Source organism: Xyrauchen texanus, chromosome 13, assembly GCF_025860055.1.
Source record: "Xyrauchen texanus isolate HMW12.3.18 chromosome 13, RBS_HiC_50CHRs, whole genome shotgun sequence".
NCBI classification, from domain to species: domain Eukaryota; kingdom Metazoa; phylum Chordata; class Actinopteri; order Cypriniformes; family Catostomidae; genus Xyrauchen; species Xyrauchen texanus.
The window spans coordinates 44,760,422-44,773,067 of record NC_068288.1 but is presented as its reverse complement, the minus strand read 5'-3'; the positions used below and the strand labels follow the sequence as shown (position 1 = coordinate 44,773,067).

At 38.2% G+C, this 12,646-nt stretch overlaps 1 protein-coding gene across 1 annotated transcript; it reads left to right on the top strand.

The window, feature by feature from the left end:
• The first annotated feature begins 2,402 nt into the window (after positions 1-2,402).
• LOC127653914 (1,25-dihydroxyvitamin D(3) 24-hydroxylase, mitochondrial-like) lies at positions 2,403-11,118 on the top strand. The gene is made up of 12 exons (XM_052140768.1): positions 2,403-2,800; positions 3,302-3,492; positions 3,589-3,682; positions 3,769-3,862; positions 4,076-4,167; positions 5,093-5,204; positions 6,655-6,800; positions 7,139-7,305; positions 8,758-8,836; positions 9,787-9,984; positions 10,344-10,455; positions 10,601-11,118. Exons 1-11 carry the CDS (start codon positions 2,564-2,566, stop codon positions 10,452-10,454), a joined length of 1,521 nt encoding a protein of 506 aa, XP_051996728.1. The 5' UTR covers positions 2,403-2,563; the 3' UTR covers position 10,455; positions 10,601-11,118.
• The last annotated feature ends 1,528 nt before the right edge of the window (positions 11,119-12,646 follow it).

Genomic DNA, 12,646 nt, shown 5'->3' with positions numbered 1-12,646 from the left:
GTTCTGTCCCCGACTGGAACAGTCCCTGGGAATGTCTCCGTTTTTACTGCGCTTTCAAAACAGTCTGCAAAGTGAAAATACATGGCAAGAAAGCCTATATTGAAGACTACAGGCAACAAGGTTTACCGTGTGCTGTTTATTTTGACCAACAGAGGGGGCTGCTCGCTGTAGCAGTTTTAAGTCTTTCGTCATCTGATTACTTAGTTAATTAGTTTTGCCATTAAGTACTGGAACATGGAGCAAGCGCGGTCCAAACTGGTCCATTCGGAAGGCTAATTAGCCATGGGGTCCTTCGGGAATTTCCAAAGGGTTTTTACAAAAGTGTTTTTTGAATTATGAGTAAAATGCTGTCTTTGATTATTATTACATGAAGATACTTTCATAATTTGTTCTATGATAAAAATGACAAACTGTCGTACAACAATACTACATAAGGCCCACTGAGTATCACATACCAGTATATATCGGTATAACATCGACCACCTCACTCTCTAGTTATCGGTTTCAGCATTGACTGTTAAAAAACCCATATCAATGGACCACTGGAGACAACCACTGGAAACTATGAGAAAAGTTCGTTTAGGTGACAGTCTTGGATAGCACTACTGAACACAGTGTTAAAGAACACGTGTGTGTGTGTGTGTGTGTGTGTGTGTGTGTGTGTGTGTGTGTGTGTGTGTGTGTGTGAGTGTGTGTGTGTGTGTGTGTGTGTGTGTGTGTGTGTGTGTGTGTGTGTGTGTGTGTGTGTGTGTGTGTGTGTGTGTGTGAGCGCGTATTTATCACTTTGTGGGGACCAAATGTCCCCATAAGGATAGTAAAACCCGAAATTTTTGACCTTGTGGGGACATTTTGTCGGTCCCCATGAGGAAAACAGCTTATAAATCATACTAAATTATGTTTTTTGAAAATGTAAAAATGCAGAAAGTTTTCTGTGAGGGTTAGGTTTAGGGGTAGGGTTAGGTTTAGGGGATAGAATATAAAGTTTGTACAGTATAAAATCCATTATGTCTATGGAAAGTCCCCATAAAACATGGAAACACAACAAGTGTGTGTGTGTGTGTGTGTGTGTGTGTGTGTGTGTGTGTGTGTGTGTGTGTGTGTGTGTGTGTGTGTGTGTGTGTGTGTGTGTGTGTGTGTGTGTGTGTGTGTGTTTGTTAAATACTATGGCAGGCAAAGCTTGGTCACCAGCGAGTGCTCTCCGCAGAGGATTTAAGGTTATTTAAACAAGATCTATGTATGCTGAATCAACATGTTAACTGTACCACATATCTCGTCTTTTGTAAAACTATACTATGTCATAAACGAGTCGTGGGATTACCAGAGGTGCTTGAGTTCAAATGTAGGTGATGTTTTTTGCATCTTCATGCTCATGAGTCACATGATATGGACATTATCAATAAGGTTTTGTTGCAAGACCCTTACAAATAATGTAACCATAGTTTCCACTAAAATACATGTAGTGTGATATGCTTCACCTAATTACATATATATATATATATATATATATATATATATATATATATATATATATATATATATATATAGTCAAAGCAAGATTATTTATATGGATCATTTCATGAACAAAATTAAGTTCAAATGCTTTATATAGGTACGATAAAAAAAATTATAATAATAAAATAGACATTTAAAGTTAGTTTAAAATGGATAAAAATAATGAATGTAAAATTAATAAGAAAATAAAAAGCAAAGAACAAACTAAAAATGCTTATGAATAAAAAAATAACTAAAATAACTAAAAATATATTTATGCATATATATTAAATACAAAAATATAAATAAAAATAAAACATGTATTATTAATATTACTATTATTATTATTTTTAATAAGGCATGTTAAGTTTATATAAATAGCACATTTCATTATATATATATATATATATATATATATATATATATATATATATATATATATATATATATATATATATATATATTATTATTATTATTATTATTTATTTTTTTATCAAATCTAATGCCAACTACCCTTATACAAACGATGGCTACTTTGGTTAATTTTGTAAGAGGAGTGGACTCAATCAAGTTAAGTGGTGAAATGGTGTATAAAATATGTATAATAATGATATGAGAGTGATCATCAATGAAATTCCACTTTTAGATGTTATATGGCACAAACGCGCAAATACAAACAACTGTGATTACCGCGCGCCTTTGGCCACGAGTGCGCACAGTAGCTATTGAGCAAATATTTGCGCAAATTGGCGAAGCGTGGGCGCAGTGTTGACTCAAAGGGAGAGGAGTTAAGGTTGTTTCAATCGCAGGAGCCAGGACAACTAAGAGCGAACCGCCTCCGTTATGTTTACTTATTTGGCGCGTTTGAGGGCACTTCCTCGGTCTATGTGGGGTCATGCGATACTCACCAAGGTGGATCCATAAATGAATGGTGGGCTCGACCTCTACACACGATCCCTGATTGGTTCTCGCGTCCGACCGAGATAAACACAGCCGCGGGTATACAGTATATATTGTGGCAAGATGTGAGGCTTTTAAGGAACAACACGGACACTTTTACGCACGCGTAAATATGAGAGCGCATATCCAGAAGGCTCCTCAGATTCTGGAGCTTTTGAAAAAGAAGTCTGTGCTTCAGCACTGCAAGACCACATCCTCGATTTGCGTGCTGGACTCGAAGGATGCTGCGGTGAGCGCGCCCTGTGCGCACAGTTTCGACTCCATCCCTGGACCAACCAGCTGGCCGCTGTTTGGCAGCCTCATCGAGCTCCTGCGCAAAGGAGGTTTGAAAAGGCAACACGAGGCACTGGTATAAACGACTTAAATACCTAAATACATTATTTTATATAGGCTATATATGTCTGCTTTCCTTATTATTCATTTAATAATTTTACTTTAGCATTTTTAAGTAAATTAGGTGAAATTATTTTTAAAGTTGACTTATTCTGTTTTATTTATGACTAATATTTATTTTAGTTATTATGCTTTTTTATGCGTTTTTAATTACCATTATTTATGAAATATGCTATATAAAAGCTGAATACTTTTAATAACATTGCATTTTTTTTATATTAATATATATATATAAATGTTTACATTAACCTTTTTTGTATCCATTAATTATTTGTATAATTTAATGAACTGTTTTATGTATTTTCATTTAATTATTTTCATAAAAATATTTTTTATAATTTTTTTATTATATTTATTTACTTTCCTCGATAGTAATAATTAATTTTTTTAAATAAATTTTCGTTCGTAACTGAATATTTCCTCTGTATTAATGACTTTATCGTTGTGATTGACTTAGATTGATTACCACAAGAAGTTTGGGAAGATCTTCCGGATGAAGCTGGGCTCGTTTGAGTCGGTGCACATCGGCGCTCCGTGTTTATTAGAGGCGCTTTACCGGAAAGAGAGCAGCTATCCTCAGCGACTGGAGATCAAACCGTGGAAAGCTTACAGAGATATGCGCGACGAGGCTTACGGACTGCTCATACTGTAAATACTTCGCTTTAGTTGGAAAGTACACTGATTTTATTGATCTTGTGTAGCCATTTCTGTTATTTGAAATGCGAAACTTTGGCAAATTCGCAGGGAGGGGAAAGACTGGCAGCGGGTCCGAAGCGCATTCCAGCAGAAACTGATGAAACCGACTGAAGTCATGAAACTGGACGGGAAAATAAACCAAGTGAGTTCTTCAAATGGCCTGTGATGTAATAATTGAATTGCACCCCATATGCACGTAAAGTCTATAGAAATGACTGTCGTCAACAGGTTTCCGCCGATTTGATTAAGAGGATTGGGAAAGCGCATGTCAACGGCAAGATCGATGATTTGTATTTCGAACTGAACAAGTGGTCCTTCGAAAGTGAGTTTTCAAGGAAACATTTGTAGTTCATTTCTCAGATAGTTATATGGATTTTATGTTTAAAGATTACACACTTAAAAAAGATGACTCTTTGCAGCACCCTTGGGTTTTCTAATAGGGGCTAATAACATTTATTTCAAAAGTATAGGTTAAATGTTCTGCAATGCACATGTGAGAAGTGCATTGAAAGTTTTCTTCTCTCTCATGTTATAGCTATTTGCTATGTGCTCTACGACAAACGATTTGGGCTCCTGCAAGACAGCGTCAGCAAAGAGGCCATGGATTTTATCACCGCGATCAAGACGGTATCTGACCATCTCTTTGACCTAATTAATAGTTTGACCAGTTAATTTGCAGTGTCCAGTGTTGGGTGTAATGCATTACTAAGTAATGAATTACTGTATTTCATTGAAAAAATTAAAGTAAGGGATTACTCTTAATTTTCAGTACTTTAATTACAGTTACTTCTGATGTAATTGCGTTAATTACTATAAAGTCTATAGAAAACAATAATGAATTTAAAATAGATATTTAACGCCTAACGTTAAAATGCGTGTTTTCTCATTTTAACGCTGCCCCTTTAAATTCTTTGGCCAGTTCATGAATAATTAATGATTTTATTTAGTAATGAAATTTAGTTCCATGTCTATCCTTGCATTGTTCATCTGGTCAAAGTTGACAAGGGGTTTATAATGTAATAGATAATGCAATTACTTTACAGACACTGTAGAAGATGTAATTAGTAGTTAGTAATTAATTACTTTTTTAGAGTAACTTACTCAACACTGGCAGTGTCTCTGATAACCAGGTGAGCTCTAAAGTGCATAAGCTTTATCTGCGGCTTGGTCTGATACAGCAGAGTTTGTAGTTTGGGAATGCAAATACGCAAAGCTTCAAACAGTTTATAGTTCATTGGGTTCACCAAAAACAGCTGTCCTTCTGTTGAGTTCCCCAAGCTCATTTTAAGTTGTCAAGAAACTTTCCCAAATACTGTAGCTCTGCATCTTAAAAGGTGTAGTGTGTGATTACTGCATCAAGCGAAATAGCTAAAATAATGACTGTTTTGTAACATGCCCCCCCCCCGTCCGCCATTTCTCGACAAACAGATATTGTAGTCTCGCCCCAAACTCACTGTGTTGGGCTGCTTGGGATGCTATTGTATTTAAACATTGAACAAAATACACTTTTTATCTTTCAGCTGAGCCTTTTGTTGTTTTTTCTCACTTTCAGATGATGAGTACCTTTGGAGTGATGATGGTAACGCCAGTGGAGCTTCATAAGAGCTTGAATACGAAAACGTGGCAAGACCACACAGAGGCGTGGGACCGTATTTTTAGCACAGGTACTAAAAAGTTCCTTAATCAGATGACGTGTGACCCATAAAAGCGTTCAAAGCGCATTTCTAGTCAGGTGGTGACACATGAACTTACGGCTTTCTGGTGTCCCCCTCTTCTGCACCCTACCGTGCACATAGAGCAAGAGAGAGAGAGAAAACCACAGTAGTAAACGCGGTGACCTAAACGCACAAGAATCCAGCCAAATATTTGTAGTAGAAGCAGCATAGGGAGGGGTGAGAAGGAATGTTGACCCAGGGCCGAATTACACACAGTTTGTTGTGCTGCGTTCAAGCGGGACGTTAATTTTACTTTCTTCCTCCAACATGTATTCAATAGACTCACACATACTGTACACAATACCATGTTTTTAGACATGTATGGTACATGGTGGAACCATAGTGTTCTTTGAAGTACCTATGTAAATACAATAAAAAGTATGGTGTGCATTCAGTACCAAGGTATTACCATCTGTACCATGGTGCCCCCACAGTAGTTTTTGGGTCTTTACAATATTTTACATTACATTATGCTCATATTCTTATAGGTTCATTATGTTCATATGTTGTTATGTTTATCTATCTATCTATCTATCTATCTATCTATCTATCTATCTATCTATCTATCTATCTATCTATCTATCTATCTATCTATCTATCTTCCATCCATCTATCTATCTTATCTTCCATCCATCCATCCATCCATCCATCCATCCATCTATCTATCTTTCTATCTTCCATCCATCCATCCATCCATCCATCCATCCATCTTCCATCCATCTATCTTCCATCCATCTATCTATCTTATCTTCCATCAATACATCCATCCATCCATCCATCTATCCATCCATCTATCTTCCATCCATCCATCCATCCATCTATCTATCTATCTATCTTCCATCCATCCATCCATCCATCTTCCATCCATCTATCTTCCATCCATCCATCTATCTATCTTATCTTCCATCAATACATCCATCCTTCCATCCATCATCCATCCATCTATCTTCCATCCATCCATCCATCCATCTATCTATCTATCTATCTTCCATCAATCTATCTATCTTATCTTCCATCAATATATCCATCCATCCATCCATCCATCCATCTATCTATCTATCTATCTATCTATCTATCTATCTATCTATCTATCTATCTATCTATCTATCTATCTATCTATCTATCTATCTATCTATCTATCTTCCATCCATCCATCCATCCATCTTCCATCCATCCATCTATCTATCTTATCTTCCATCAATACATCCATCCACCCATCTATCTTCCATCCATCCATCTATCTTCCATCCATCCATCCATCTATCTATCTTCCATCCATCCATCCATCTATCTATCTTCCATCCATCCATCTTCCATCCATCCATCCATCTATCTATCTTCCATCCAACCATCCATCTATCCATCCATCCATCTATCTATCTAACTATCTATCTATCAGCAAAACTCTACATTGACAAGAAACTGAAGAGGCACTCGAATGGGGAAGTGGACGACTTCCTGTGTGACATCTACCACCATGGTCACCTTACCAAGAAGGAGCTGTACGCCGCTACAACAGAACTCCAGATCGGAGGAGTGGAAACGGTACGTACAAATGACTTCGCTCCCACGCGCCAGAATGCCAGACACAGCAGCTTGTTTTCCAGCAAGCTTGTTTTCAAGTCTCACACGAGTGAACTAAAAAAATTGTTGACTTAACTTGTCTTTGTTCTGCTCTTATCCCACTAAGATTGAACAACACTTGATTGAGCTTAGTTCAATCAAGCAGCTAAGTCAGAAGAATGAGGCAGGGCGTGCATAGTGCACTGTTGATTGTCGTACTGCAGGAACATTGTCTGGACGCTAATGAAACTTGATAGTCTTGGAACAGTAGACTCCTTGTGGCCCAATTGACTTAGAAAATCCTTGTTTTCCTCTTACAGACTGCCAATAGCATGTTGTGGGCTATTTTCAACCTCTCACGTAACCCCTGCGCCCAAGGCAAACTTTTGAAGGAGATCCAAGCTGTGGTACCTGCTGGGCTGACGCCAAGTGCCGAACACATCAAGAATATGCCCTACCTCAAAGCCTGTCTGAAGGAGTCCATGAGGTGGGACTTGTTATACTGTATATGGTAGTAGTTCATCCAAAAAAACAAAACAGACAATGTTTTTTATTTGAACAAACCCTCATCCGGAGCCTTAGAGGAAAGGAATTACATTTCTTTTCCCAAATAATACTACAAATAGCATAGTTAAACTACAGTTACTGTTGTAAAGCCATGAAAATAGTTTACAATGGTTTTACTACAAATACCATAGTTACAGAACGACAAAATCTTTAGAGGAAACGTAAAAACGTATTGTAAGAAAACGCAGAACTGTTGTGAGGAAACATAAAACTTGTTAACCAAAAGCTGGACTGGAAAGAAAAATCTGCCCGGGATTTTAGATAGCAACTGGTCAAAAGTCACGGCACCGTTTTTGGGTCCGTTCTGCGCAATGGCGGCTCATTTTTGCTTATTGCGGCCCATTTCGAGACCGACCCACCGACCCGCTCGGTTCGCCCGATGGTCAGTCCGCCCCTGATAGACCCCAAAGTGCATCGGCCCACCGGGAAAATGCCCGGTATTCCTGATTACCAGTCCAGCCCTGCTTATAGTGAGTGAACACAAAAAATAATGTTATGAGGGAATGCAAAACTTTTTGTGAGAGAACACAACACTATTGTGGGGAACACAAAACTCATTTCAACAAAATAAATTCCCTCCTTGTCTCTAAGAGACTTCGTACCCTTATGTTGCTCCATACCATAAGATTTTTCTTCTGTGGAACACAAAAGGAGGCCATTTATTCACCATTACCTTTCGATGTCTAAAGAAAAATGCAATGACAGTGAATGGTGACTGAGACTAGCAAACTACCTTTTGTAATCCACAAATGTAACAAAGTCATTTGAGTGACCTGAGTGTGAGTAAATGATGACAGGACATTCATGTTTGTACATAATACTGGTTAAAATAATGCACGTTACTCATGTTTAAATTCTTGGCAACAAGGCAACTGTGAAAAGTTCACACAAGGTGATCTGTGGTCTGATTAAAGCCAGCATTATTATAGAATAAATCTGCCACTGAAATCGTTCTATATCATAACCTCATATGAACTTATAGGGAAAGCGTCGTCCAGTAGATTAGACTGGTCATTACCACGTTTAGTCAGCTGACAAGTGAGAAAGCCACAGAAGAACATAACGGTCCCAGACTGGAATCCAACAGCTCAGTGAAGTCATGTTTTTACGCTTCATGATCCAATTGAAAGTCATGCGTTGCGGTGGGAAGATATGTCCTAGGACATTAAAGACGGATAATGCTAAGGCATGTGCTGGGAATGTTTACAGTGTATATGTGGGATTATCTAAGCCTTGAGTTGCATTAGAGCCATAACGTGCCTCATACCTTTCAGCTTAAGCACTCTTTACTTTAACTTACGTAAAAAAGGAAATCCTTTGAAAATTCACAACAGCAAGAGGTTCATTGTTGTTGTTTTTTTCACTCTCCTAGACTTTCACCTTCTGTGCCATTTACCAGCCGTACTCTAGACAAAGACACCGTTCTGGGCGATTACACTCTACCCAAAGGCGTGAGTATCTTACTATTTGTGCTACACTCTCTTACTCCCCTATATAGACATTACATTTGTAGATAGAAGAATCCATACCTTAAAGGTGAAGTGTGCTGAGACATACCTGATTTCATACAATCGTGTTACTATACCTACATTATATTTACATGGCTCGTTGTACATATTGCGGCAGTTTCCACTTGAGGCGCTACAACAACGACTTGTATTCACTTCCACTCAAATTACGAGTAAAACAGCAGATTTTGAGGTTTATAAACACGTACTTTTATCCTGTTCGTCATACAATGCTATCTTATGACATCTAAACACTTACTATAGTGCGTGACTTGTATAGCAATAAATGGAATGTATGTATTGCATCACCAACTATAGTTACAAGCTTGTTTCTGAACGATTAAATTGCGTAGTTGCTCAACTGATAGAGCGTTGCTAGTTTGTCTCATATTTGCTTTTATAACACTATTGGTTAGGTTTAAGGTAGGGAGGTCGGTTTTGTTGATTTTAAACTCGATAGAGCAATAACCGTAAAAACCTTATCTGTTTAGGAGAACGTTTAACTCGCTTTTAGCGCCACACAGTGGACACGCTTGGAACTACATTCGTGTTGGGAACCGCATAATATTATTGTGCAAAAGTGTCACCACAGTTGCATAATCTTCATGGCATCTGGCGGGCAGAGTCAATTGTGCTAAACACTGTGGCTCTTTGGCACTTTTAAAACATTGTTTGTTTGAGTGGGTCAACATTTCAACTTCAGGCTCAACCAATGGCGTGAGTTTGGGGCGTGAGAACGTGTTTGATCATGTACATTAAGAATGGGAAATAAATAAAAGAAACATGAGGTCAACGTCCAGTTTGAATTAGTGCTACTCATTGTATGCTTGATTCCATTATAATGTGATAGCATGTGAGTGAATTCTACTTAACCCACTTCTTTATATTATTAGACTGTACTGATGATCAACAGTCATGCTATTGGTTCAAACGAGGAGTATTTCAAAAATGGAAAGCACTTCAGACCAGAGCGCTGGCTTCAAGATAAAAACTCCATCAACCCCTTTACACACGTACCCTTTGGGATTGGAAAGCGGATGTGCATTGGCCGTCGCCTTGCCGAACTACAGATCCAACTGGGTTTGTGCTGGGTATGTTTACTTGGCAAGGCAGCCAAACATTGTTTTCGCCTAAACTGTTTAAAACCAACATGAAACCAAAACCGACCCCATTCAATTTCTTAATAAATGTTGCTGGTCTGATTGTGAGCGATTCATCAGTGCACATTATCCCAAAGAAAAAAACAATGTTTGTCTATATAACCTTTGATCAAAATCGAATAACTTTTTTTCTGCTGACTTCAACGAGCCCTCTTATTTTGAAACCCTCAATCAATTCCTAAACTTGGTTTCATGTTAGCTTTAAGGGATGTTCATCATAACATTGTTGGTTATCTTAATATGAGTATATTAATGTGTTAAAATGTTGGCTCTTTTATGCTACATTGCAGATCCTGCGAGATTATGAGATTGTGGCCACAGACAATGAGCCCGTAGACGCGTTGCATTCTGGAACTCTGGTTCCCAGTCGAGAACTGCCAGTGGCTTTTATTCCCCGATGAGGTACTGAAGAATGACCGTTTCATTTAAGAACGTAAAGATATTAGCAATGGTTTGATCTTCATGTGTGCGTTGATTAGTTCCACTCCTGTTTATAACCGAATTAGACAGTTTCGTCTGTATTTTGACCCTCATTTTTTCTTTGCAGAGATACCATGTACCAACATTAATCTGAAAAACGGATTACTCCATATCAGTGGATCCACAACACCGTGAGGCCTTCATGCTGCTATAACTAACATAATTTATCGGTTTCACACTTATACCTCAAACCATATATATATATTTTTTTTACAATACAAGTAGTAAATGTGATTCTTCTATTTATTTAGTTCATGAAAATGACTAAAATATGCAAATGAAATATTTAAGGTTTTCTGACTTTTTCTATAATTGCTGCTAACTTTAAAATGATCATTTAGATTTTCTACCCTATTTAGCCTAGTACTGAGATCGTTCCATGAACAGTATTATGCTAAATTATGTTTAACCTTTTTTGAATACAAAAAAAATGTAGAAATATTGTACATAAATGCCATAATACACATATGTAACATTTATATATATACTGTATATATACAGCTAGCAAAAACTATGTGTAATGTATTGCCTGTATGACTGTTATTGCTTGATATGGTTAACTTAAACCACTTTTTGTATTAATAAAAAGTGCTACATTTACATTATATTTATTAATCTAGTAGATTTACATGTATGATGTTAAAGATTCACGTTGCTAATACAGGCCCAGGAGTATTCTTTGAAGTACCTTGAAATAGGATGGTATATGAATATAATTATGCGCCATGATACCACCAGCTACTTTTTATTCCCAGTCATAATATGAAAGAAAACTCATCCCACTTTAACTGGTCTAATATGATCCATTACATAATACATTTTGAGCTCATAATTCTGTCTCAACGTCTAGACATCAAAGAAAATATTTGCTAGAATTATATGTGTGATTTTTTTATCCATGCACATGAAAAGTGCTGTTAGCTTTACCGTTTTGCTGACTTATGCCGTTACTCCGAAACAGGCGGACTGGGTCTAAAAAGTGGCCTTGGACTTTTTGGCACAACGCGGCCCACCAAACCTGGCCCGCAACACACCACACATAACACACCGACTCATTAACTTGAGTTAAATCTTCAATTAAAAAATTTGTGTTGAAAAAAATAAAATAAAAATACAATTATACTGACTGCTGGTCATGACAAATTACCTAGCGGCCCACTGGAAAAACGCCCCTGCTCCGAAACGGCCCATTGTACAAAGATGCCACAGTTTGTTCCTAAGAGACAGCAGCTGCCCTAACCGCACCCCCATCATAATCCTAACCAAATGTAGCCTACATGTAGAGGTCTGCAACCCGACCCGGGCCCAATGGGTTTCGGGCCAGGTTCGGGCCAGTTTCGGGCCAGTTTAGCCAAGTAGGACTTTGGGTTCGGGCACATGCTCTCACTCACAGACACGTGAACGGACGAGTTAGGGGTCGTTTACACCAAATGTCCTTTTTTTCTGTTGTTTAAACACATGCTGGAAGAACGTCTTTGACATTTGCACCACGTCTCGCTTTTTCTTCAGCGTCTCGTGCAGGGCCGGCATATTTTAAACACCATGTCAAGTTAAAAAGAACTTCACATTTTCAAAACCGCATGTTGAGACACCAGCGTTCTGTTTCATTCTGTGCGCTGCGTCAAGATTTTAGCGCAGGTGTCACAAAGATTCGACATTCTACAGAGGGGACTGTTGAAGTGTTTCATATTATTCCAGATTGTTCTGCACCAAGTGAAGTTTCAGCAAATAAACGGTAATCAATGCTTTTTCCCCCTTCTACTCTAGTGTACTAAGGGGCTGGCGTCCCTTGTTAAAACTGTATGTTTATTGTTTTAGTACTGTTACGAATGTTGCCTGTATGCTAACATAAAATACAGCCTACTGCAACAGTGCGGAAGGGTCAGGTCACATGGTCTCAGGTCTTCGGGTTACATTTTAAGGCCCGTGCAGACCTCTACCTGCAAGGTGGAGTAGCCTGCCAGGAACAATGCATGGCACTTTCTCCCATCACATCCAAAATTCAGTTTTAAGACACGCCCTCTCACGAAAACCCCGCCCCCCCAAAGACACGTCAGAATGCATAAAATGAATGCCATGCAGGGAGCATTTCTGATTGGCTACAAAAGCGTGG

Excerpts from the sequence above, each read along its gene's own strand:
- LOC127653914 (XM_052140768.1), top strand. The coding sequence starts at position 2,564 with ATGAGAGCGCATATCCAGAAGGCTCCTCAGATTCTGGAGCTTTTGAAA. Across the intron at positions 6,801-7,138 it reads AGATCGGAGGAGTGGAAACG|ACTGCCAATAGCATGTTGTG; the intron begins GTACGTACAAAT and ends TTCCTCTTACAG. Across the intron at positions 9,985-10,343 it reads TCCAACTGGGTTTGTGCTGG|ATCCTGCGAGATTATGAGAT; the intron begins GTATGTTTACTT and ends GCTACATTGCAG.